The sequence below is a fragment of the Bison bison genome, unplaced genomic scaffold (genome assembly GCF_000754665.1).
Source record: "Bison bison bison isolate TAMUID 2011002044 unplaced genomic scaffold, Bison_UMD1.0 scf7180017864371, whole genome shotgun sequence".
Taxonomy (NCBI): Eukaryota; Metazoa; Chordata; class Mammalia; order Artiodactyla; family Bovidae; genus Bison; species Bison bison.
This window is the reverse complement of record NW_011494943.1, coordinates 5,530,505-5,557,452: the sequence shown is the minus strand read 5'-3', so window position 1 is coordinate 5,557,452 and position 26,948 is coordinate 5,530,505. Positions and strand designations below refer to the sequence as shown.

Sequence of the window (26,948 nt, the reverse complement as noted above, 5' to 3'; positions counted from 1 at the left end):
ACAGAGGCTCTGTCCCCGTGGCTCCAGGCCAGGATTCGGGGCGCACAGGCAGGCGCTGGCATCTCCCGGGCAGGGTGGACAGCACTGGGTGTTTCTGCTGGGCAGGCGGGTGTGTCTGGGTGTCCATCAGTGTGCGCGGCTGTGTGTTCTGGCCGCGGGGAGGAGGGGAGGCCTGGCAGGGAGAGGAACACACCGTCCTTTCAGCGCTAACAAGGGCCCTTCTGTGTAGCCCAGGTCAGGGGTGGTGGCCGCCGGGCTTGTGGGCAGAGGGATGGAGCCGACACCTCCCCGGAGGGTGGGCAAGGGGTCAAGGGTGGGACACAGCAGCCCTCCTGACCCCCCAGGAGACAGCCCGCGGAGGCGTTCCTCTTTAAGACTCCCACTGTCCCCTGCTCCCAGCAGAGGAGGAAGCCCACCCTTGTCCTGGTCCACGTGGGCCACAGGTCCGCTGTGGGTGGAGCCTGTCCGGTCTCTGTAGGAAGCGCCAACCGAGATGGCCAATTCTTGCCTTTGGGGAGCATGAGGTTCCACGAGAGATGTTATAATCGTGTAACATAGTAACATCCTGGCAACAGCCGTGGCGGTACGGAGCACCTGTCGTCTCCGGCCTCCGCTCCGCACACCGCACACCGCACATCACCCTCTGCTCCAGGACAGACACGTGCCTCCCAGCGAGAGGTGCTGTGTCTCCTTGACTTTTCCACCGCCGGAGTGCACGTTCAGGAAATATTTGTTGAATGAATGACCCTCACGAGAACCTTACGACGCTGCTGATTTTATCCCCGTTTTACAGATGGTAAAGTGAAGGCCCCCAGTGCTTAACTGCTCTGCCAAATCTCACGCAACTGGTTCCAGGCTTGCCGACTCCAGAGTCAGGGCCTTTTTTGTATAATGGTTTCAGTGTCTTTTTTAAACTATGTATGTGAAGTGAAAGTCGCTCAGTCGTGTCTGACTCTTTGTGACCCCATGGACTATATAGCCCATGGAATTCTCCAGGCCAGAATACTGGAGTGGGTTGCCTGTCCCTTCTCAAGGGATCTTTCCAACCCAGGGATTGAACCCAGGTCTCCCACATTGCAGGTGGATTCTTTACAAGCTGAGCCACAAGGGAAGCCCAAGAACAGTGGAGTGGGTAGCCTATCCCTTCTCCAGTGGGTCTTCCTCCAATGGCGTCTCCTCCACTGCAGGCAGATTCTTTACCAACTGAGCTGTGAGGGAAGCCCAGATATGTATGTATTTGTGTATTTGGGGCTGTGCTGGGTCTTCATCGCTACACAGAGGTTTTCTCTAGTTGCGGGGAATGGGGCTACTCTCTGGTTGCGGTGAGAGGGCTTCCCATTGCGATGGCTTCTCTTGTTGCCGAGCACGGGCCCTAAAGGCACTGTCTTCAGTCGTTACAGCTCACAGGCTCAGAGGCTGTGGCACACAGGCTTAGTTGCTCCGTGGCATGGGGCATCTTCCCAGACCAGGGACTGAGCCCGTCTCTCCCGCGTTAGCAGGCACACTCTTAACCAGTGGACCACCAGAATCAGGATCTTTAATTCTCTTTTGTGTGGAAATTATTTGAGAGCAGGGACAAAGACATGGAGGCTAAACAGGATAAAGTGATTGCACTTGTGGAAAATTGATCTGGTGATTCTCAACCTGGCTACCATCTGAGATCATTTAGCACCATTTACAATATATTGATCTTTCAATTCTGCCCCTCACATGCTCTGATTGCGTTGAAACAGTGTGTATGTACCTAGACATCGGGATTTTTGAAAGCTCCCCAGTGATTCCAGCATGCAGCCACAGTTGAGGACCACTGTCCTGGAACGTGTCCGTTACCTCCAGATACCATAGTGCTGCATAACAAGTGGTCCCAACGGCCTGATGCGATAAGCATGCATTTATCATTCACGTCAGCAGAATGGTGAGCTTGGCCTGGCTCTCTCGTTTGTTCGGGGCTGGCTGATTAGAATTTCTGGGTGAGTCCCTTCTGATCTGCTGTCCCAGGCTCCAGCCAGCCGGCCCTAACATCTCCTCCTGGCAGTCGCAGAACAAGCAAAGTCAAGGTTCTGCTGACATCCCATTGGTCAAGGCAAGTCACGTGGTAGAAGTCAGACTCAAGACGCAGGGAAATTAACTCTGCTCTTGAGAGAACTGGAGAGTCACCTGGTGGAGGTGCTGCTACAGAGCAGGTGATGGTTGGGGGGGGCGGGGTACCGCAGGTTCACAGATGGACCCGTGCTGTGTGTGAGGATCCCTTAGGCCTAATGAAAGTTCAATAAAAGCAGCGAGTGAGGACCATTAACGCAGACGAGGTTGAGTCGCAGAAGGGGATCGCCCTGCCACGCAGGTGCTGAGACAGGCAGCAAGTCCAGGCTGCTTCCCAACTCCCTTTTCTGAGCCGATCTCAAGGCCCTCCAACCGACTGGGAGTGGCTGCAGGAATACTGTGCTGAGGAGGACTCCAAGGGCTCAGACTCGGTGGGAAGAGCGCCAGCATGGATGAACCACATGTGCCATGGCCGCCCGAGGGGCCGAGTGGACATCTGTCTCCGGGGTTTGCCGCATTAGACGCAGCTCTTTCTGCAACCTCACTCCCATCACCCCTTTCCTGACAGCTTCCCACCTCCTCTGGCCGTTCCTGGCCTCTGCCATCACCGCCCCCACCCTTTTTCATTCCCAATAGCCACTGTCATTAGAACAGAATGCCCTCAGGTTGCGTGTACACACACGCACACACACCTTCCTGGTCACGCCCACCCCCTCCAGCCCTCCTCCCAAACACACATGAGAACACAGGGCATTTTTATCTCAGCAATTACAGCAGATTAATATTCATAACCCAGAGGAAAGGTCCCTGGAAACAAATCCTCTGGTGTCTGTTTGCCGGAGATACGCATCTGATGAGTGCCATCAGCCGTGGGGGCACAGGGGCTGCGCTATCTACAGAGAACCGCTGTCCCTCCCGGGGCGGAAGCAGAGATTAGCAGCCACCCCCCATCCCCACCCCCACCCCTTCCTTGATACTCATTGTTGAAAAGGAGACAAGATTCCTAACAAAGATGCACGCTGAGGGTTTGGGGGCAGGTTCTAGGGTGATTTATTTTACTCTTAATTAAATGATCAATTGCCTCCCACCCCCAGAGCTGAGAAAAAAGGGCTGGCTTCATTGGAGGGAATGGAAGGGCCAATCAGAGAAGCGAGACAGACCTAAGAAATTGAAACCAGAGGAGTGTGGCTGAAGAACGTAACCCAGCCTCTGCTGATAGGGGAGCCCTGACGTCCACTCCCTGCAAGAATCCTGGAAGCCTCCTTCAGCGTGGGTGCCCCTGGGCGAGCCGACTGGAAGCCCTCCTGAGTGTCGTGCGCTTTGGAAGTGAGGGACAGGGTCATGCCGGAACCATCTATCAAGGGGATGGTCATCCTGCTGAAGGCTGTAAGCCCGGGGACCTTTCTCATTAGCCTCCTACTGGGAACTCGAACCCAGGCCCCGGGGGTCCCGGACACAGGGACCTGCCTCCAGAGGCAGGCAGAGCCACTCTGGCTGCATCACAGAGACCCCCAAACCCAGGGACTTTGTGCCATGGAAGTTTATTTCCTGCCAACTCAAAGAGCTTTAGGGCTTCCCTAGTGGCTCAGACGGTAAAGAATCTGCCTTCGATGCAGGAGACCCAGGCTCAGTCCCGGGGTTGGGAAGATCCCCTGGAGAAGGGCATGGCAACCCACTCCAGTATCCTTGCCTGGAGAATCCCATGGACAGATGAGCCTGGTGGGCTACAGTCCATGAGGTCGCAAAGAGTTGGACGTAACTGAGCAACTAACACTGTCACTTCCTTTTTTCACCCTAAGAGGGAGCTGAGGGGGACATGTGAACTCCAGAAGGCTGTGTCAGAGGCAGGCTCTGTCAGAGGCAGGCTGTGGCTTTTGAATCAACCTAAACAGACTCGGGATTAGGCAGCCTCCCTCCCCCACAGCCTTCACCCACCTCCACAAGCTGCACTGAAGGACCAGGGTCCCTGCAGTGGATTCCTTGCACTTCGCTGAGGAGTCTGGGCAGGTTCGTGGGGATGTGGTCACTATCCCTGTCCCACTGTGTTGACTTTAAAATATTTTAGCCTGGCGCTGTCCTCACTCCCATCACCTCATTTGTTGTTGTTCAGTCACTCAGTCGTGTCCGACTCTTTGTGACCCCATGGACTGCAGCACGCCAGGCTCTCCTGTCCTTCACCATCTCCCAGAGCTTGCTCAAACTCATGTCCATTGAGTGGACGATGCCATCCAACCATCTCATCCTCTGTCGTCCCCTTCTCCTCCTGCCCTCAATCTTTCCCAGCATCAGGGTCTTTTCCAGTAAGGGCTCTTCGCATCAGGTGATCAAAGTATTGGAGCTTCCGCTTCAGCATCAGTCCTTCCAATGAGTATTCAGGGTTGAGTTCCTTTAGAATTACTACTACTACTACTAAGTCACTTTAGTCGTGTCCGACTCTGTGCGACCCCATGGACTGCAGCCTACAGGCTCCCCCGGTCCCTGGGATTCTCCAGGCAAGAACACTGGAGTGGGTTGCCATTTCCTTCTCCAATGCATGAAAGTGGAAAGTGAAAGTGAAGTCGCTCAGTCATGTCAGACTCTTAGTGACCCCATGGACTGCAGCCCACCAGGCTCCTCCATCCATGGGATTTTCCAGGCAAGAGTACTGGAGTGGGGTGGATTAGCTGGAGGTTAAAAGACTTCTTCAGGAAAAAAAAAAAAGAACACCATTAGGGTTCCCAGGAATTGGAGAGGAAGGCTTTGTCTTCCTGGAGCTCAGCAGGCAATATAAGACCCAGCACTGGAACCCCAAAAGCCAGAATAAGGGGGGACCCTGGCCCAGCCAGGCTGGGAGAGACCAAACTGGAAAGGCGTTGACGGGGATGTTTATTTGAGAACCCGTTTAAAAGTCTGTCACATTCACCTAATGGGAGGATTTGAAAAGAATTCAACTGGATTTGTCCTTGTTAAACTAACATTAAGGATGTTTAACAGCTGTCTCGGGCATATCACATTAAAATCTGGAGATAGACTCGACGAACTAACGCTGTTTCTCGTCATCAGGAGGATGGGGGAGAGGAGGTGCTGGGCAGAGCTGGCCCGGGCAGGGCTCCTGCCCCCACACCCGGAGGGCGCCCAGCTTCCGCCTGGACAAGCCCTTCGCCTGACCCGTGGATGCGGGGGCTGAGGGGCTACGAGACAGGATCCCAGGAACCAGATCAACAGCAAACCTCCTACGTCTGCGCCCCCTGCCCAGCCGGTTTCCCTTTTCCCTCTTAACCAGCCCTGACAGCCCCTTTTATTGGCTGGATTCAGGGAAAAGGAAAAGGAGGTGCTTCCCTGGTGGCTCAGACAGTAAAGAATCTGCCTCGATGCAGAAGACCCAGGTTTGACCCCTGTGTCAGGAAGATTCCCCTGGAGAAGGGAATGGCAACCCACTCCAGTATTCTTGCCTGGAGAATTCTGTGGACAGAGAAGCCTGATGGGCTACAGTCCATGGGGGTCTCAGAGAGTCAGACACAACTGAGCAACTAACACTTTCACTTCCTTTTTGCACCCTAAGAGGGGGCTGAGGGGGACATGTGAACCCCAGAAGGCTGTGTCACAGGCAGGCTGTGGGTTTTGAATCAACCTAAACAGATTCAGGGGGAGAAGGCAATGGCACCCCACTCCAGTACTGTTGCCTGGAAAATCCCGTGGATGGAGGAGCCTGGTAGGCTGCAGTCCATGGGGTCTCTAGGAGTCGGACGCGACTGAGCGACTTAGCAGCAGCAGCAGCAAACAGATTCAGGATTAGGCTAAGGCAGTGATTCTGGAATGGGTCTACTCATCTCTAAATGTATTATCATCTCTCATCATTTATTCATTCTGGGGAGTGAATTTCTTTAGTTCTGGATCCTCCTGGTGCAGAAATGACCAGAAAGAGTAGAATTCTGGGGGAGCTCCGGCCCCCAGCCAGGCCTGGGGTGGACACAGAGCAGCGTCACCTGGCCAGTCTCAGACCCCTGGACATGCTCTGTATCTGGTCCCCAGCGCTGGCAAAGTATTGGGATTCTCTGCAAACTAATTGTGCCTGGAGTTCAGGCAGTCAGTGGTTCCAGGGGGTGGCCTGGAGGAGGGGCTGTTGGGCGCCTGGCTTCATGTGCCTGCTCACCTCACATCCCTGGAGGCCCGCCTGTCAGCCGAGTCCTTTTCTGCTTCCCAGAGCCATCACCCTGGAGAACACCCTTGTCATCCTGTCGACCGTGGCACCCGACGCGGGTCGCTACTACGTGCAGGCGGTAAACGACAAGAACGGGGACAACAAGACGAGCCAGCCCATCACTCTCGCCGTGGAGAGTAAGTCAGCGTGTCATTAAATCTTGGGAACGGGGCTCCCGGGGCTCGTGGGGAAGATGGAATGGCGTGGAGTGGGGAGGCTGGGAAAGGGCAGGGGAGGAGCCGTCCCGAGGAGGAGGAGGAGTCCCAGCTGTGGTGGAAGCGGGAGCCAGGGAACCAGGAGGGTGCTGAACTCTGGACTCCATCCCCATGAGTCTGAAATAGTTTCAGGAGCAGGGACAGTTAGCTTGGCCGTCAGCCGGCCCCCTAGAGACCCAGGGGAGACATGAAATGTTGGGAAAAGTGTGTGCATGAGAGGATTACAGCCACCCCCGGGGCTCAGGTGCCGGTGGCAAGAGCCCACCAGGAGCTGGGAAGCTCGTTGTTAAAGAAGTGTGCTGACTGCCTGCACTCAACTGGCACATAAGAGACACCACTTGCAGTCAGAGCCGAGCCATCCTCGCTGATGGAACACAGGCTCTCTGCCCAGCTCCTGCCTCAAAGTACCCCTGTCCATCGCCAGAGACTGCCCCCAACCCTGCAGGAGAGAGGCAAGCCTCTCCTCAGCGGCAGAGTGCAGAGGGGAGCAAACGGAAAGGGTGACTCCTTGAGTCTCCTCAACGGAGAAGCGTTTGTCCGGCCGAGACCGAAGGCAGGTTTCCCACCCCTGATGGAGATGCCAGGGGTAGGGGGTGGGGGTGGGCGTTCTCCCCGGCCCCGCTTGCCCCGCTCCACGCACCACCCCCGGGAGGCAGAGAAGGTGGGGAGTCGCCGAGTCCGTGGGACGGAGCCAGGGCTTCCTGCAGCGCCAAGCGCCACGCCGCCTGCGGGAGCCAGATGTTCACATCCTTCACATCTGCACAACCGCTGCTCCACAAGCCAGCTCATTTATCATCCACGGTCCCGCGGGGACGTCCCCGCCAGCAGCACGAGAAGGGTGCCAGCCGGCACAGGACCTTCCTGTGTCCTTCCTCTGATCCCAGCCTCTGTCTTCCAGGGCCCAGAAAGCCCAGTTGTTGACGAGTCACTAGGACATGTGTTTCGCGACCACGAGGACCGTAGCCGGCCAGACTCCTCTGTCCGTGGGAGGCTCCAGGCAAGGATACTGGAGTGGGTTGCCATTTCCTCCTCCAGGGCACCTTCTTGACCCAGGGAGAGAACCCACGTCTCCCGCACTGGCAGGCGGATTCTTTACCACGGAGCCACTTGGGAAGCTGCAGAAAGCTCAAAACATTCCCCAGTCCCGACCTGCCCCTGCCTGAGCCTTTTGGCACCTGCAGAACCCCTTCCCATATCTGCAGTGACCCCCTCCCCGAGACCAGGCTCCTGTCTGCCGAGAAAGAGACCTGGATGCAAGGAGCAGAGTTCCAGTCTGCATGCTGACCCATGAGGGTCACAGGTGTGACCTCTGACATTGACTTGAGCCAGGGTCTCACTCATCCTGGCATCCTGGGGGCCCAGCCCACAGTCTGGGGCTGCTGTTTCTATGGGAAAAGGAGCTATCAGAGGGGGTGTTTTCCTCCATGTATTTTCCAGTGTTTTGAATACCTGGAGTCTAATGGAATCGAGTCATTTGGTCCGAATCAAGGTCAGGCATCTTCCTGGGTGACTCAGTTGACCCTGAGCCCGAGGTTGGAACCTCCCCCCTCCGACTCTGCTCTGCCTTCCTCCCCCAGCACCAGCCTCCTCCCGGCCAGCCCAGGTGGTGGTGGGGGCCGGGGGTCGTTCACTCTCTGCCCCCTCCCCCAGCCCTCCAGCAGGCCCACAGGAACAGGCAGGGTTCCCTCAGCACCCCCAAGTCTGCCCGAGCCTACCCCACACCATTGTCTGTTTCCTCCCACCCCGTTGCCCCTCACCCCCTGCTCTCAGGATTTGTGCTGGATTGAGAGCAGAATCAGCTGATTTTCAGCTAATTTCTCCTCCTACGAGTGACTGCACTTCAAATCCTGGTGCTTGTCGCTGACACAAATCCCCCAGCTGCCGGCCTGCCAGCCAATTTCCTGGGAGCGATTGCGACTTCGCCCACCGCCAGCAGCGTCTCCCTCATCTGTCTCATCCTCTGCTCCCCACCCCCGCCCCCTCAGCCCCTCTCTGCTCAGGGCAGGCAGCCTCTTTGCATCCCTCATCCCTCGGGAAACATCCATGCTCTTCAGAGATGGAGACGGAGAGAGCAAAGACCAGTGACCCCCAGAGTTGCCCTCTGCCCAGGTGTCAGCCAGGTGACCTCACTCAGACCACCACAGCTCTTGACAAGTTCGTACCTGGCTGGTGGTCCCACTGGGTCCTGATCAGAGCTGCACCGTGCAAACGAATTATAATATGAGCCACATATGCAATTTAAAATTTGCCAGTAGCTCACTGTTTCAGAAGGAAAAAGGAATTGGCGAAATTAATTACACTTTATTTAACCCAACATATCCAAAATATTATCAACTGAACATACAATCAAGATAGAAAATATTAATGAGATACTTTACACTGTTTTCTTTTTTTTAAGTCTTTGAAAATCCGTGTGTATTTTACACTTAAAGCACATCTCCTCAAATTTGGATGCTGGATTTTCATCTGGAATACGTGATCTGTATTTAGATTTCATAAAATGTACAGCTGGAAAGGTGGGATCGGAAGCCCAAGTTGTTCTTTACATACGTAGAGTGTTCTAATAACTGACTTGGGGGTCTGCTTTTAATTAAGTGTAAATTAGATAAAATTCAATCCCCTTCCATAGGGACATCGGTCACTCAAGAGCTCATGGCCACCTGTGGTGCTCCCCCCACCCCACCCCCCGTGTTGGGTGGGGCAGGTCGGCCCTGGGCTTGTGGGCAGCTGGAAGCCGGCCCAGGGCAGGGGGCAGCTTGTCTCCCTGCCCTCCACCCGCTTGACCTGTGGTCCAGTCGCATGGTCCCCGAGCCACAGTTTCCTCATCTGTAACGGGACGCCTGTGGCAAAGCATGGGCTTCCCCGATGGCTCAGCGGGTAAAGAACCCGCCTGCAATGCAGGAGACAGAAGAGACCTGGGTTCGATCCCTGGGTTGGGAAGATCCCCTGGAGGAGGAAATAGCAGCCTGCTGTATTATTCTTGCCTGGAAAATCCCACCGACAGAGGAGCCTGGTGGGCTACAGTCCACGGGATCACAAAGAGTCGGACACGACTGAGCGACTAAGCACACACACACGCACTCAACACGATGCCTGTGGCAAAGCAGAGTGGGTGCCCCCCACCATACCTATTATCAAAACTGTCCTGGGGCAGCTGGGAGAGACCCAGCTTCACCCCTGAGTGGGGACCCCCAAGCTTCCTCCTGTCCCAGGGCCCCACCCACATCACAAGCTCACCTGGGAGATGCTGGCGCTGGCTCTGCTTTGCCTGCAGCTTTCCCAGGGGATCCTTGGGGCCCCGTTCACTCCACTGTCCAGAACTGATGGCCTGTGTCCTGTGCCTGCCCCCTCCCCCTGGCCGGCCTCCCGGAGACCCGGAGTCAGCCCAGCCCCCATGCCTGACAGAGAGCCCCTGGCAGTCAGGTGTGCCCTCCCAGGGCGAGTCCACCCAGGCGGGCCCTCTGCTTTCCCGTCACACCGAGAGCCTTCCTTTCCACCACTCCCGTGGGCCGGGCACCATCCAGGCACCACTGTTCCGTCATTAACAGCAGTCCCTGGAGGCAGGCTGTTAATCCCCTCCACGAGTTACAGATGAGCAAGCTGAGGAAACAGGTGACGAGGTGAAGCAATTTACTTCCCGGGGACATTCACTAATGATGCACAAGGCCGATAATGGGACCAGGTTTCCCTGCCTGCAACACCAGCCCGATGGCCACTCCCTGGATGTCTAGAGGTGCACACATCCCCCCTTTTTGGCAAGAGGCACCTGCTGTTGGCTCCTTTGACTCTGCAGAAGTCACACAGCCCCCCGGTCTTCAGTCCCAGTCCTGGCCCCCTCCCGCTCCCCTGCTTTCTCAGGCCCCATCCCCGACGACCTCCCGGTTAGAAACCCACTTCCTCCACCCTGGTTCTCCGTGATGCTCAGGGCTCAGCCCCACTGACCCCATCCCCGGCACCTTGTAACCTGAGCTTCTAGAGTCCTCCCTGTCTCACCCAGGTCTCCAGCCTCCTGCTTCCTTCTCCCCCGGATGATGCCTGGTTCTCAGCTCTTTGTCCCCCCTCCACTGCCTCACTCCTGGTCCCTGGCCTTCCCTGAACCCCCCTTCCTATCTTCTCCGGGCACATCGCCCCCCACCCCCGGGGAACTCCAGCCTCCTGTTCCTGAAGGCCCCCCTTGAGTATCTTCACTCTGACCTCCCGCCACCATCTCCAACCCACCTCCCTTCTTTGAAAACGGGGAGCCCGCAGCACAAGCAAGGAATGCAGGAGTGTTTAAGGCCGAGCCTTGAGACCATGGGCTGTGTGGCCTTGGGGAAGCCCCTTCACTACTCTGAGCCTCAACTGCCTTTTCCCTAGAAAGGACACTGTAATACACATATCTCCCAGGGCTGGGGATAAGAATTTTAGGATTTAAGAGTGTTTTCCTCCTGGGCTTAGCATTTCTCTGTAAAGAGGCCCCAGGTCGAGACACTTCATCCTCACGCCTGCCGGCTGCTCTGTGACCACATACTCGCCTGGGGCCGACCCCCAGCTCCTAGCCCAGTTTGTAAATTCTCAGTAATCTGGCCCTGATCCGACCTCCCCCAGTCAAATCTGCCCTGCCTCCCCCTGGCAGGGATGGAAACGGCGCTCACCTTGCCGTCTGCTCCAGTCTGCTGTGTGCTGTCTTTGCTGTTTAGTTGCTCAGTCATGTCCGGCTCTTTGCAACCCCACGGACTGTACCAAGGCGCCTCTGTCCGTGGGATTTCGCAGGCAAGAGTACTGGATTGGGTTGCCATTTCCTTCTCCAGGGCACCTTCCCAACCCAGGGGTCAAATTCACATCTCCTGGATTGGCAGGCAGATTCTTTACGACTGAGTCACCTGGGAAGCCCGTTGGCAGAGAAGCCTGGCAGGCTGCAGTCCATGGGGTCGCAAAGAGTCGGACACAACTTGGCAACTGAACGACCACAAGAACCGATCCGTTGTTGGCACTGGGTTAAGAAGGATTCTGAGGACATGACGGGCTCAGCCAAGAGATGCCCTGACGGGTCAGGAGAGGGGGCTGGGGGCAGGGTGGCACGTGAGCCAGGACCCTCACGTCTGCAGGGGGCGCTCTCCCCCCACCCTTCCCGGCGCTCTGAGGCCACCTGGGCTTGGCACCCACCTTTACCTCCAGCTCCCCAGTTCGTCTCACCGGCACCCACACAGGGCCCCCGTTCCGGAATGCTCTTCTCCCTCTGGCTCCCTGAGTCCCTCTCCCGTCCCCCAGGCCCTGGAGGCTTTGCTGACCTCCTGAAGCCCTTAGTACCCGTGTATTCTCTCCCTCGGTCAAACAGCTCCTGAGAGTCATGACTTCACCTCCTGGTGGCCTCTGGCTCTGTCACTTGGTCCAGGCTGAGCTGGGGGTCGGGGAAGAAGCAAAAAAACCCCACCCCCGCCCCAAGCACAGCAGGCAACTCCCTGGAGGAGGGGGCTGTCACCTGGTGAGCACCTACTAGGGGCCAGGCACTCTGCACCAGCCCCTGACCAACTTGGCCACGCCCCAGGACCCTCCCTCCAGACGCCTGTGGCGGGTACCTTTAATCTCATGAATATCTAAGAGCTGATCTGACTTCTCCCCAGACTGCACGTCAGGGGGACAGAGCCCTGCCCATCTCCCCTGATAGGGGAATCCCTGTGCCTGGCACACAGCCTGGCGCATACTGAGCCCTTGGCCAGAGAAGGTTTGTTGAGCCAGGGGCTGAATCCCCACAACCCTGAGAGGCAGTGACTTCTAACCCCCATTTTGCAGCTGAGAAAACAGACTTGGGGGGTGAGGAGAGCAGCCAGAGTTGTGCCCAGGATGCCCGGGGTGGATGCAGGGGAAACAAGGTTCTGGACCAGGTCTTCCTGAGCCTCAGGCCCTCCTTTGCTGAATCCGGGGGGGCCCCTTCCCTCAAGCCGTGCCAGCTGCCACCTGGGCCTGGACAAGACCCCAAGACCCTCGAGGGGGTGTCAGTCTCCTCTTTAACCTCCTGAAACCAACAAGGCAGCCGCAAGGTCTGGCAGGGCGGGGTGGGGCACCCTTGTATTTTTAAACTCCAAGGGCTCTGTTTACCCATCAGGGCCGTGGGGCTCTGACTGTCTGTCTCCTCTGCGAGCCCCATTAATCTGGGCCTCGGAACCTGTGCGGCCCGGCGTGTCATAAACAACGTGGAGCACACTTTTATGGATTCGGCTATATCAGCAGCTTTCAATCCGATCGCTCTTTATGGCACCTACATGAGGCTTTTATATTGTTGCAATTATTTTGGTTTATACGCTTCCTTTCTTTCCCCCTTCATTGTACTTTATTTTTTACATTTTATTCCCATTCTATCGGGGCCTTTCGCAGCAAGGCCTGGGAGGCCCGGCAGGAAAACCTTTTCCCGGGGGCTGACCGGGCGGCCTGACTTCCCCATAAAGGATGTACAATTGCCACTGCCCTGGGCCGTGCGAGTCGTTATGGCCTGCCACCTCCGGAGCCTCCTGGACAGGGGCCAACTGGATGGATTTGTAATGAGAGAAAAAGTCCTCCGGGCTTGTATTTTCAGGATCCAGGGAGCAGGTGTACAGGATATAGTGGAGTTTCTGCCAGTACGGGGTTTGGGCCGACCACGAAGAGAAGAGCCTGGCCCCTTCTCAAAAGACTCAAAGAAGAAAGCAGGAAAGTCTCCCGCCTTTACTGGGCTTCCCTGATGGCTCAGCGGGTAAAGAATCCGCCTGTCAATGCAGGAGACACAGGAGATGCGGGTTTGATCCTTGAATCAGGAAGATCCCCTGGAGGAGAAAATGGTAACCCACTCCAGTCTTCCTGCCTGGGGAACCGTTCCCGTGGACAGAGGAGCCTGGCGGGCTACAGTCCATGGGGTCACAAAGAGTTGGGCACGACTGAGCGACTGACACTTTTATTTCTTGTTGTTTTTAATTAATTTTTCTTGGAGTTTATGGTTGCTTTCCAGTCTTACGTTAGTTTCTTCTATACACCAAGGTGACTCAGCCCTACGTATACATTCTCCCCCCTTCTTCGGATTTCCTTCCCGTTCAGGTGGCCACAGGCCACCAAGCTGTTCGTACAGCGGGTCCTCAGTCGTCATCTGTTTTCTCGTGCTGGACTTTGGGCTCACCCTGACACAGCAGGACCTCCTCTTAACTTGACCGCACTTGCAAAGCCCCTCTCTGCAATAAGGGGACATTCAGAGCTGTCATGGACATGAACTTGAGGGACAGTATTCAGCCCAGTGTGGGGAGTTTGCATTCTGGTGGAAGAGGTGGCGCGTGAAGAAGCAAGCTGACGAGATGTTGTCGGCTTACTCACAACGTATTGTCCTTGTCACGGCATTTCTGCAGCGGAAGGAAGGGTTCTGAAGGCCAAAAAAAACCAGGACGGGATGAGGAGGGCATGGCTGCATTATGGGGGGACGTGGGTTGCATCCTGAGGTCTCCCGTGGGCTCTCCCTGGACGCTGTGCAGAGACCCACCAGCAGGGGAGGATGGAAGTGGGGAGGGTCCCCCAGGGTCAGCGTCTGGAGGTTCAGCTCTGGGGCTGTGGGGCATCTGCCCACCCCCCCTAATAAGGACAAAGGTCTCCCGCAGCGTCCCTCTGGCGGGGTTTGGGCTCAGATGGGATTCCCAGCGTCTGTTCCTCTCCCCAGATGTCAGCGGCCCTGCAGACCCCATCGCTCCAGCCATCATCATTCCTCCCAAGAACACCAGCGTGGTGGCCGGGAGCTCGGAGGTGACCATGGAGTGTGTGGCCAATGCCAGGTGGGTCCTGCCTCCGCCCCCCCCCAACTTTAGCCCCAGCGGGCACTTCTGACCTGCAGGTTCCGAGGAGACCAGGTGCAATTCACAAAGGTCCAGAAATGTCCCGTGAGGACCCACGAAAGAAGATGGGGTATTTAGCCTGGAGGAGGGTCGGTGGTCAGAGAGCTGTCGGACACAAGCAGGGCCCACCCGAGAGGAGCGTATCCCGGCCCAGGACATCTGGGGTTGGTGGAGGGTCCACTCACTTCTGACATCCAGAGCAGCCTGGGGAGCAGCCATTTGCCTCTGTCGCCCCGGCCTCCTTGTATGAAGGCACGAGCAAGAGGAAAGCTGGACTTTCCTGCTGGTCCAGTGGTTAAGACTCTGCACTCCCAAAGCAGGGGGCTTAGGTTCAATCCCTGGTCAGGGAACTAGACCCCACATGCTGCAACTAAAGTTTCCTGCATGCTGCAGCTGAGACCCCAGACATGCACTTCAGGACTTCCACACTTTCCCATCCACTGACTTACGCTGGACAGGGCACGGCACACGGGGCAGAGCAGAGGCAGAGAGACGTGTGGAAGGGCCACGTTCCTGCTCTCGAGAGCCCTCGAGCATGACTTATCGTGGGCCAGGTCTCCCCTCACCACAACCCCCAGGGGGCAGGGCATAGTTGTCCCCATTGTACAGACGTGGAAACTGAGGCCCACAGCCCTGACGGACTAGCCCACACAACGGCCTGCACCTAGGAAGTGGCAGGGGCAGGGCAAGCTCAGGCACCTGGCCCCCGGCGCCTGGCTGCCTCACCACACTCTGCCCTGCCTCCCGAGCCCCTGGGAGGCCCTGTAGCTGACCGCCTCGTCCCTCGGCCCATCCAGGCCTCTGATCAAGTTGCACATCATTTGGAAGAAGGATGGGGTGCTGCTGTCCAGCGGCATCAGCGACTACAACCGCCGGCTCACCATCCCCAACCCCGGGGCCAGCGACGCCGGCTACTATGAGTGTGAGGCCGTCCTGCGTAGCAGCAGCATCCCCTCCGTCGTCCGCGGCGCCTACCTGTCCGTGCTGGGTGAGACAGGGTGGGAATGCTGGAATCCCCCCGACGTGAAGGGGCAGCACGGGTGACCCGATCAGCGGCCGTATCAACAAGAGCATGGCTCTGATCCCCTCGCCCTGGTCCTTCCTCCTGCAGAGCCACCTCAGTTTGTCAAGGAGCCAGAGAGACACATCACAGCGGAGATGGAGAAGGTGGTGGACATCCCCTGTCGGGCCAAAGGTAACCCGGTGGGCTGGTTGGAGGGGGGCGAGGTCCCTCCAGACCTTCAACCTCTCCCCTCCCTGACGCGGACTGTTCTAAAGTCCGCCACCCTCTCACCATTGAGCAGAGAGTCAGTCTGGCTATAAGCAGACACCCTAGGAAGCAAACAGGAAAAATTACCGTAATCTCAGGGCTAGAAATCAACCCTGTGTTACCGTAACTTGAAGGTTACAAATGAATCCAAATTACCGTAATTTCAGGACAGGTGACAGACTCAAATTGCCCATAATGTGAGAGTTGCGGACAATGCCATATTGTCGTAATGTCAGAACTGCTAGAACTTGGACGTGTCTCTGCCTGGTTTCTGGGCCATTCTGCTTCGTCTCCTGCGACCACTTCTACTTAACCCCCAGCCCCTCTCAGAGTTCCTGCACCCTGACCGCTTTTCCCATCCTTCTCCTTTGAGTTCAGCTGAGCTAAAAGACACCCCAAAACCAGGGTGCAATCTGGGATAACGGGATGACAGGATGAGCAGAGAGAAGACTGTAACCCTGGCAGGAGGGAGGGCCCTGTGGAGGAGGAGGGGGCACACTGACCCCCGTCCTGAGATCACACGCGGGGAAGACAGTGATTTATTGGACACACATTTGGTGGGGGGTGGGCTTACCACGATCTCTGGGTCGGGAAGACCCCCTGGAGGAGGGCATGGCAGCCCACTGCAGTATTCTTGCCTAGAGAATCCCATGGACAGAGGAGCCAGGAGGGGTGCAGTCCATGGGGGTCCTAAAGACTCGGACACGACTGAGTATCTGACACTTTCGGCAACGTGTGCCCAGACTGTTCTCGGGGCTGGAGAGGCGCAGAATGAACCCAAGAGCCAGATCCCTGCTTTTCCAGAACTGTGCGTTCTCATGAGGGGAGGCAGACAGACCAATAAACAAATAAAGATACCTTATTTCATTTCATCTAAAATGCCATGGGTTGTAAGATGCCCCATTATTTTATGCGCCACTAAGAAAGAAAAAAGGCTGCCAATTAAATTATGACATGCTGTCGGTTGTAAGACACGTCCTCATCTCAGAGACATTACGACGCGAACAAAGGCGTAGCTGGGAGTGGGTGAGACACGGGCGTCGGGGTTGAAAAGTGCGGGGGAAGGAGAAGCAGGCTGACGGGCTCGGCGCCGGAGGGCGGCCATTGAACGGAGCCTGGGGAGCTTTTCTGTGGAGGTCACGTTTGAGCAGAGACGCAGAGGGAGAGACGGGAGGGCCCGGGGATGTGGGGAAAGGGTGCCAGGCTGGGGACACAGCTCGGGCAAGGCTGAGGGGTTAGAAGGAGCCCCCATGCTCCTCTCTCTGTGGGCGGGGCAGGACGGGGCTTCCGAAGAAACCCCCGTCCCACCTTCGAGCCCCTAGACGTGGGGCTGTGCGCTCACCTGGGTTTGGAAAGGCTGGCTGGAGGTTCCCAGAGCATACAAAAGACTCCGCTAAATATGCCAGAATAAAATACAGTATGTCCAGCCTTCCCAAGCTGAACTAACCCCAGGAACTTGTAAATTTGCTTGGAATGCCTACTCTATGAGCATTTGAGAATCTAAGAACAACTTTCCCCACTTCCAAGACCAGTAGTGGCCCCTCTGGGAAGGGTTGGGCTTCCCTGGTGGCTCCGTGGGTAAAGAATCTGCCTGCAAGGCTGGAGCCACAGGAGACCCAGGTTCGATCCCTGGGTCAGGAAGCTCCCCTGGAGGAGAGTATGGCAACCCACTCCAGTATTCTTGCCTGGAGAATCCCCATGGACAGAGGAGCCTGGCGGGCTACAGTCCATGGGGTCGCAAAAAGTCAGACAAGACTGAAGCGACTTGGCACGCAAACATGCACTGAGAAGTTTCTAGAAACCAGAACACACCAGGATCCCCACCCCCCCAATCTTGAGGACTTGCAGCCGCAGCCTACGGGGCTGGAGCATCCCTCAGAGGCGGCTAACGGTAGGCGCTCGACCCCAGGTGTGCCGCCGCCCTCCATCACCTGGTACAAGGACGCGGCCTTGGTGGAGATGGGGAGGCTGAGCCGCTTCCGGCAGCGAGGCGACGGGGGCCTGCAGATCAGCGGGCTGGTGCCTGACGACACCGGCATGCTCCAGTGCTTTGCCCGCAACGCGGCTGGCGAGGCGCAGACCTCCACCTACCTGGCCGTCACCAGTGAGTCCCCTTCGCTGTCCTGCCTGAGTCCTCCCGCTTCCCCTCCTCCTCCCGCCCCCACCCCCAGGACACAGCTTTCCTCCAAGCCAGGGGCCTCTTGAGAATAGGCTGCTGAGATGCAGAAATAGGATCCCAGAAGGCTTTCCCCCCGGAGCGGGCGACTCTGGCTGGTCACGCCCGCCGCTTCTGTGGCCAGCACTGTCTTTTTCTTCTTTTACAAACCAGAGCCTCGATTTCATGTTTAATGAAAGGTGAATCCCGCTTACCCTGTCATGGAGGGTGTCAGCTGCCCTTGGGAGCCCTCAGTTTCCGCCAGATGGAGGCTTGAGAATCGAGGCAGGGCAGGGACTGGCGTCACCAGGGTCCTTCCACGGGGCAGGTGGTGAGGGGGCACTCGTGGGCACTCTGGTTCTTCCTGACACGGGGTCCTACCAGAACACTTGCAGCCTTCCCTGAAGAGGGACCCTCACCAATGGGAGTGGCCAGGCAGGACAGGACCGGATGTGGCTAAGACGCCCCACTGTCTCCCTTTGCAGGCATCGCCCCCAACATCACCAGGGGCCCCCTGGACAGCACGGTGATCGACGGCATGTCAGTGGTGCTGGCCTGTGAGACTTCGGGGGCACCCCGGCCGGCCATCACTTGGCAAAAAGGTACTTGAGACTGATTGACTTTAGAGGGTGACCCAAAGCCTCGGGCAGCCCTGGGGCTCAGTTCCGGAGCCAGCCAGGTGGGGTTTCCCATGCACAGTTGGCAGGTTGTGCACTGCACAACCCCAGAGGGCTTCTTTTACACCACGGAACGCAACGTGTGCTGCCCTATCCGGCTCCAGGCTCGGTGGGATCCATGACTTTGGGTGAGTTATTTACTCACTCGGCGCCTTAACGTTCCCATCTATGAACTGGGGGGCGGTGGGATACATCCCTGGGAGCAGCGTGGAAACCAGATGAGCGGGTGCCTGTGAAGGGCCTGCACCGTGTCTGGGAAGCAGGAGACCAGCCCGTGCTGGCTGACGTAGTGCCGTGGTGGAGGTAGCTAGTACAGGGAGGGGGGCCCCACCCCCCCCAGGCAAAGCCGGCAAAGCCCAAGCTGTCCCTCTAGTCCACCCACCCCGAGCCTCCTCCACGCCTCTGCATTGTACACTCACGTTCACAACCCTCCCCAGGGACACACACATGTACACACACACACACGGGTACACACTGTCACTCACTCACACCCCAGCCTCTGCCCACGTGAACCTCCTCTCACCCACACCCTCCCTCTTCCCCCTTCCTGCTCTGTCTCCCCACCTTCTAATACACAAGGTCATTGGCATATTCAGTCTGCTGATTACCCCGCCTCCCACCATTCCAGGCTTTCAGTTTTGTCCCCTGCCGTCTCCCCGGGGCTTAGAACAGAGTGACCCACAGAGGATGCTTCGTTAGTATTGGGTTGTGCGCCCAGACCCAGAAATAAACACTCCAACCTGATGCACTTCCCAGTTCAGTATTCCCACACACGTGTGCAAAGGGACCCACTCACCCACAAGCTTGCACATGGACAATCCCCTCTGTACAAGCAGGTGGGATTTTCTTTTAAAAACAGGTATGGTCACCAATACCACACTGTCAGACACACTCTGACACAAGGGTTTCCCTCCCTCTCTCCTTCCAGCCATCAGAGACCCAGGTCCCCAGTGGGAGGTCTGTCCCCATGAGGGCTGCCCCCCTCTGCACCCCAACACTGGCTATTCCTGCTTGCCGCTCCCCTGCACTCCCCTGAAGGTGACTCCAGAAGCATCCTTCTGCAGGCGGCCTGTAACCACCCTGTCGCAGCTGTCTGTCCCCTCCCCCCAGCCCAGGTGCCAGCTGCCTCCGAGGGCTGTGCCCGCCAGCGGGAGGCAGCGCTGGTCTTCCCTGCTGAAGGGCGAATAGCGTGGTGGGAGGAGAGACAGCAGGAGCCCCGGGCTCCGTCCGGGCCCCCTGCTCTGGGACCGTGCATCCTGTGTCTGTCCCCAGGTCAGAAACCAGACTGGTCTGCAGCCCTGCCACCCTTGCCATGCCCCCTTCAGGGGCGCCTGCAGTTGGCCTTCCTAAAGTTGGGAGCCTACCCTGGGGCAGGGGACAGGGGAGTGGTGAGGTGTGGTCCAGGCCTCTGGTGATGGCCGAGTGCCAGGGGGTGGCCAGGGGGCAGCGGGCCGGCAGCCTGAGCCCACCCGTGCCCATGTCCGCCAGGGGAGCGCATTCTGGCCAGCGGCTCGGTCCAGCTGCCGCGTTTCACGCTCCTGGAGTCGGGCAGTCTGCTCGTCAGCCCCACACACATCTCCGACGCCGGCACCTACACCTGTCTGGCCACCAACTCGCGGGGGGCGGACGAAGCCTCAGCCGACCTGGTGGTGTGGGGTGAGTGCCTGGGCCGGGCGGGGGTCCTTTCCACGCCTGTGCATGAGCGTCCGCGGAGCATGTGAGAGCCCTGGCAGCCCCACGTCATGTCCTGAGACCTGGACAGAGGAGCTCAGAGGACGGGGCGGGAAGGTCACGGTCCCCAGGGCGGTGCTGGGTGGGTGGGGCTCTTGCCACACCGGCCAAGCCTAGGGCAGAGATCCGCACACTTCTGCTGGAAAGGGCCAGAGAGGAAGCGTTTCAGGCCCTGGGGGCCAGACAGTCTCTGTCACAGCTCCACAAACTTCCGTCTCATCAAGAAAGCAGCCGTAGGCAGTGCTGAATGCACCCGGCATGGCTGGGTGCCAACACGGAGGGATTTACCCAGACGGGCCCCCGGTCGGACGTGAACCCCGGGTTATGGTTTGCTGGCCCCTGCTCCGGGGGAGCCTCCCAAGCCCCTTCCCGCCCCTTGGGGTCTGGCACCACACGGAGGGGTGGGCTGCCCTCCTAGCCTGAGTGCCAGGGGCCTGGCGGGCAACGGCTTAGACCCAGAGGCAGAGGGTCCTATTTTTACCCCAGCTGGACCCCTGGGAACATGGCCATGATCACCCCCAGGTTTCTATTTCTTTGTCCATCCCGTGGGCACAAAATTAAAAGGGCCCCCGCTATGAGCGTCACTTCCCGGAATTCACATGCCATGGAAACACGTGGCTGTTAGTGTCCTGGGACGTGTGCCATGGTGGACCAGTCCGCTGTAGAGCTCAGCCGCACGGGCCCAGCTCACCGGAAGGACCCCTCCCCCACACCTGCATCTCACCTGTCCGTCTGGGGCCCACCTGTCCCCCTTCCCACCAGGCCACCTCCCTGCTGTCTTTCAGCCCGGACCCGCATCACCAGGCCCCCACAGGACCAGAGCGTCATCAAGGGCACCCAGGCCTCCATGGTGTGCGGAGTGACCCACGACCCCCGAGTGACTGTCAGGTACTCCTGCGGCCAAAGCCCCTTGGAGGCAAGAGGGGAGGGGCAGCTTTCGGGGGTTGCTGGTTGCTGGCTGAGTGTCCCTGCCAGGGAGGTAAGTGCAGCCCGTGGGGGTCAGGGAACAGCCACGTACAGACTTACTGCAGGACTGAGACTTGGGGACCCTAGGGACAAAAGAGACCCTAACGCTGGGAAAGATTGAGGCAAAAGGCGAAGGGGGCAGCAGAGATGAGAGGATTGAAAGCATGTCCATCCGAGTCAACGGACCTGAATCCGAGCAAACTCCAGGGGACAGTGGAGGACAGGGAAGCCTGGCATGCTGCGGTCCATGGGGTTGCAAAGAGTCAGACACGACTGAGCGACTGGACAGCAATGGTACTTGTCTGGGGACTGAGCCAGCTTGAGTTGAAGGGGCGCCTGTGGTGGAGGGAGGGGGTGAAAGCTGGAGGAACGTAGGAAAGAGGGTGGGGGGCCTTAGGGAGGGGGAGAGAAAGAGGCCTCTGTCTGGGGAGACGTGGAAGCCCTGAGATGCTCGGGACCCCACTGCTAGCACTCGCCCACAGATCTTAGACCCTCTGCCCACCCGTGGACAGCAGACGGGTCTGGTGAAGAGGCGTGGGAGTCCTGACATGTCTGGGCCAGTGGAGGGCCCCCAGTGAGATGCACGTGAGGGGCCCAGGGCCGAAAGGGGCCACCCCTGCTGTCCTCCACAGGGGACCCAGACCTCGCAAGCCTGGAGGGAGCCAGGTCCAACCGAGAAAGCCCCTGGGGAGGCCTGGGAGCGCAGGGAGCAGCCAAGACAGGCCTGCAAGCTGGGAACCCGCCAGGCAGGGCACAGAGACACTTCCTGGGCCATCTCTGGGCAAGGTTTCCGAGCCAGAACTGGGAGAAAATAGCCCCTTCAGACTCTTGAGCTTTGGATGCTGAGTTAAAAAAAAAAAAAAAGTAACTGCTTCCTTAGAAATAAATACTCCCTCGTGCTGCTTCTATTCTATGGGCAACGTCACCGCTGAAGCCCCTGGCAGGGAGCTGGCCAGCCCGGCGGTGGGGGACACCCCTTGGAGTCACGGCCAAGCCCGTGGGACCCAAGTGCGTCCTGGGGCGCCACCTGGTGGCCACTAGGCGTATGGCCGTAGGGCTGTGCCAGGTGGGACCCCAGGAAGCCAAGGGTACTAGGCTTTATTTCTTGATATTTATACCTGCCTCATTTTCCTTTATTTTATTTTTACTGAAGCACGGTTGATTCAGAGTGTTGTGTTAACTTCTGGTGCACAGCAGTGATTCAGTTCTACGCATATATATGCATTCTTCTCTTAAAAAAATATTCTTTTCCGTTATGGTTTATTACAGGATTTTGAATACAGTTCTCTGTGCTATACGGTGGACTTGTTGCTTATCCATTCTGTGTATAAAAGCGTATGTCTGCTCATCGCAGCCTCCCACTCCATTCCTCCCCCAGCCACCCCCCTCCTTGGCAGCCAGTCTACCCGGCTATGCCTGAGTCTGTGCCTGTTTCATAGACAGGTTCATTCGTGCTGTGCTCTAGATTCCACATCTAAGTGACATCGTGTGGTACTTGTCTTTGTCTTTCTGACTTACTTCACTTAGTATGATCACCTCTAATCACATCCATGTTGCTGTAAACGGCACCGTCTCGTTCTTTCTAGTGGCCGAGCGGTGTCCCCTTGGGTACACGTACCGCGGCTTCCTTATCCATTCCTGTTGATGGACACATAGGTCGCTTCCGTGTCTCAGCTGTTGTAAACGATGCTGCCGTGAGCACTGGGGCGCGTGCATCTTTTGAAGCAGAGTTTTGTCTGGATCTGCGCCCAGGAGTGGAATTGCTGGCGCATGTGCCAGTTCTATTTTTAGTTTCCTAGGGAACCTCCCTACTGGTTTCCCAGGTGGCTGCACCAGCGGCCGTTCAAGGAGACTAGACTTTTAGCCCCACACCCCTTCTCAGAGGCTCTGTCTCAGGCCCCACTTAAAGAAACGCCTCATTAAACAGTGAACATCGGCCCTTTGGACAGTCATCGTGTGGTACCACACAAACGCAGACGTGAGCCCTGAAATCACGTAGCTGTGGTTAGAACGTGGCCATCAAATAATCCAGAACCTGCTTATCCCAGGGTTTATCAGAGTGTTGTTAAACATTAATATGCCAACTGTAAAAATGTCTTCCAAGAGAACCCACACATTACCCCCATAGAACACAGCCGTGGGTCTCAGACACTTACAGAAATAGTCACTATCATCTTAGCATCCGTCACTTGAAAATTTTTATCATAACAAAAAGCTCTGTTAATTAAGGAACACTTTGGTGTTTTATTTATTAAAATGTTATCTACAAATACTTGGGAAGCGCTGGCACATTTTATTCGTACTCTGGACAATTCCTGTGAACAAAGAGATTCAGGGACCCCTTGCAGTATATCTGATGTAGGCCCACCTTCCAGGTCCCCCAGCGAACTACGGATGAGAAGTCATGCTTCCAGTTTACTGGAGGGGACCTCGCCTTAGGATGGACTTAGCCATCTAGGACGATCTTTTCTAAATGGGGAGACAGCAGAGTCGGTCCCTCATCCCCCTAAATTGGCAAAAGTCTGTGATCAAGTCCACTTCCGCATCTCCCGCCCTCGTCTGCCTTCCATCGCCTAGGTGAGGGGAGGGGAGTCTTGACGGGGGGACAGGCCCCCAGACTTAAGTAATTTTAGAAGTCCCCGAGGCGTCTCGGATGTGCGGCCAGATTTAGAGTCCCTATCTGGCTGCAGGAAACATACCAGGGGCTCCCTGAGCAGACAGACTGGAAAGGATTTGAATGACCGGATCAGACTAGAGTGGTAGCCGCTTAATCCTGGTTATGTGTCCTCAGAATAAATAGCGGGCCCAGGGGAGGCAGGCTGGGCAGATGCAGGTACCAGCATGAAAAGCCTCCAGAATTGCTTCCAGCTGGTGTCTGAACCCAGATCTAGACAGAATCTGGACAGTCCACTTTTTTAATTTTATATTGGAATGTAGCCAACTGACAGTGTTGTGATAGTTTCAGATGGACAGCAAAGGGACTCGGCCACACACACACGTGTATCCATTCTCCCCCAAACTCCCCTCCCATCCAGGTTGCCCCATAACATTGAGTCAGAGCTCTCTATGCCATAGAGTAGGTCGTTGTTGGTTATGCATTTTAAATGTAGCAGAGTGTACCTGTCCATCCCAAACTCCCTAACTATCCCTCCTACCCTTCCCCCTGGCAACTGTAAGTTCGTTCATTAAGTCTGTGCATCTGTGTTTTGTACATAAGATGAGCAGCCCGTTCTTAATATTAATCAATATTGTTACTATATTTTATTATACAGCTACCCAAAATGGATATTAGCAGATATCCATTTTGGGGGGAGGATACAAAAAATGCAGATAAGCCAGAGAAAATAGGGAGGGTGAGAGAGAAGAAGTAGAAAAGTAGATTGATCTGTGTTTCCTTCCATTGGGCCTCACTGGTAGTTCAGACCTGAGTTCGATCCCCGGGTCAAGATTCCCTGGAGGAGGGCATGGCAACCCACTCCAGTGTCCTTGCCTGGAGAATCCCATGGACAGAGGAGCCTGGGGGGCTGCAGTTCATGGGGTCACAGAGAGTCAGACACGACTGAGCAACTCACACTTTCACTTTCCTTCTATTAGCGACAGGAATATTTGAATGCCATTTGAAGAACTAAAAACACTGCGTTCTACTCTGCTTTTTCCCCGAAGAACCTCTTACGAACATCTTGTTCTGTCAATAAATATTTTTGAGTAAACTCAATTATATGACTATTCCATCCTCCACTGTGTGGACGCCCCATAATTTATCTTACCAATTCCCTAACACTGGGTAATTTGATTATTTCTGAATTGTTACTAATATTAAGAAATATCATTCTGAATGCCCTTGTAACTAAATATTTTTGCACATCTTCTGTTTCCTGAGGACTATCTAATATTATTTAAAGCTAAAAACCACTCATCAAAATTGCTCAATAGCCAGCTATATCTTTATGGATTATTTGGGGGAAAATGTCCCCTGAGTTAAAAGGACTGATGGGTTCTTTTTTTAACATCCTCTTATGAAAGTTTTAAAACATACCCCAAAGGAGAGAATTGGATCCTCAGTCCTTCTGAACTACCTCTCAGCCTCAACAATCATCTGCATTTGCTCATCTTGTTTCGTGAATCTTCCCCAGGCTTTTTTTTTTTTAACTGCAAATCTCTTTTAAAAGCAAATTTCAAAATGCAGTTTCACCCTTAGGTATGTCTATGTGTGTTTCTTACTAAAAAGGACTTTTCTTTAAACATAACAGCCATGTCAGCTCTCACACCTGAGACAGTGAACAATTCCTTGGCTTCTTCTGACACCACCCCGTGTTTCAGCCACCATGAGTGTCTCAAAGAGCCTTTGTGCACAGAGTTAGTTTAACTCAGGGTTTAAACAGGATCCACCCATTGCGTTTAGTTGCTGCATCTCTTTTATTCTACATAGTTCCCTTTCTTTTTATTCTTGTCTTTATTTTGGTTTTCATTTTTGTCTTGTTTTCATGCACTTAATACGTTGGAGAAACCAGGTTCTACAGGAGAAACAGCCTCAAAAGTTTTCAGTAAAGAGCCAGAGAGTAAATATTTTAGGCTTTGAAGGCCATATAGTCTTTGTCACAGCTTCTCATGTCTGTGTCTGCAGTTCAAAAGCAGTCATACGCAATCTGGAAACAAATGGGTGTGTTTCTGTGTGTGTGTTCCAATAAAACTTTATTTACACAAACAGGCAGTGGGCCATAATTTGCAGAATATCCTTATTGTAGAATAGCCCACATCTGGATTTGGCTAGCAGCTTTTTCATGCTGTGGTTCACTTCTTCTTCTATCCCTTGTATTTCTGATTAGATTTAAGTAATTGATCATGGGGGCTTCTCTGGTGGCTCAGCAGTAAAGAATCTGCCTGTGATGCAGGAGGCGTGGGTTCAATCCCTGGGCTGGGAAGATGCCTTGGAGTTAGGAAATGGCAACCCACTCCAGTGTTCTTGCCTGGGAGATCTCATGGACAGAGGAGCCTGGCGGGCTACAGTCCACGGGGTTGCAAAGAGTCGGACATGACTTAGCGACTAAAGAACAAGCCCATCTTTAGGTTCAGGCTGTTGTTTTGCAGGCAGTGATAGGTGCTTCCTAAGGCATGGTGTCTTGGACAGAGCGTGTCTGCTTGTCACGGGTTGTTTTGTAAGCAGGCATTACCCTCTGCAGCTAGATTCGCTTTTAAGTAAAATTCTACCTATCCCATCAGTGCCCGTGAAGATGATCCTTCTCTAGACAAAGAAATGAACTGACAGTGATCACTTTTGGTGATTTGCAAAATATGTACAAAACGCCTTAACATTTAACTCAGATTTACTGCTGAGAATTTATACCCGAGGAAGTGATTTAGAATGTGGCAAATATTTTGCCATAGAGGTGTTCATCACAGCATTAGCTGTAAGATCAGAAAACAAGGAGCTAGGGACTTCTCTGACTGTCCTGTGGTTGAGACTCCCTGCCTCCAGTGCAGAGGATTCAGGTTCGATACTTGGCTGGGGACTAAGGTCCCACGGGCTGTGTGATGTGGCCAAAAAAATTTTATTTAAAAGAAAAAGAAAACAAGGAGGTAAATTGGATGCCCATCATTACAGGATCAATTACAGAGGAATGATTATTTGAAGTACTCTGCAGCCAAGTGAACCATGGTGAAGAAATGTCACATTAAATGGAATTTATGATATCGTCTTGGGTGGAAACGGCAGCTTTAAAATCAGGATGGATGAATAGCTAGGTATTGTTTTGTTTTTTTTATTGGAGTATAATTGCTTTACAATGTTGTGTTGGCTTCTGCTGTACAACAAAGTGAGTCAGCCAGACATCTACATATACCCCATCCCTCTTGGAATGCCTACTCACCCGCCCTAGTCCCACCCCTCT

At 55.5% G+C, this 26,948-nt stretch overlaps 1 protein-coding gene across 1 annotated transcript in view; it reads left to right on the top strand.

Moving 5' to 3' along the window:
* Positions 1 to 26,948, top strand: part of SDK2 (sidekick cell adhesion molecule 2) — a 147,385-nt gene that overhangs the window by 42,376 nt on the left and 78,061 nt on the right. The window contains exons 8-16 of the mRNA XM_010856483.1: positions 5,929 to 6,061; positions 6,224 to 6,357; positions 14,090 to 14,201; positions 15,059 to 15,249; positions 15,373 to 15,456; positions 17,441 to 17,635; positions 18,172 to 18,288; positions 19,852 to 20,019; positions 20,880 to 21,166. Coding sequence (XP_010854785.1) covers positions 5,929 to 6,061; positions 6,224 to 6,357; positions 14,090 to 14,201; positions 15,059 to 15,249; positions 15,373 to 15,456; positions 17,441 to 17,635; positions 18,172 to 18,288; positions 19,852 to 20,019; positions 20,880 to 21,166 — 1,421 coding nt within the window. The remainder of the gene's footprint in view (positions 1 to 5,928; positions 6,062 to 6,223; positions 6,358 to 14,089; positions 14,202 to 15,058; positions 15,250 to 15,372; positions 15,457 to 17,440; positions 17,636 to 18,171; positions 18,289 to 19,851; positions 20,020 to 20,879; positions 21,167 to 26,948) is intronic.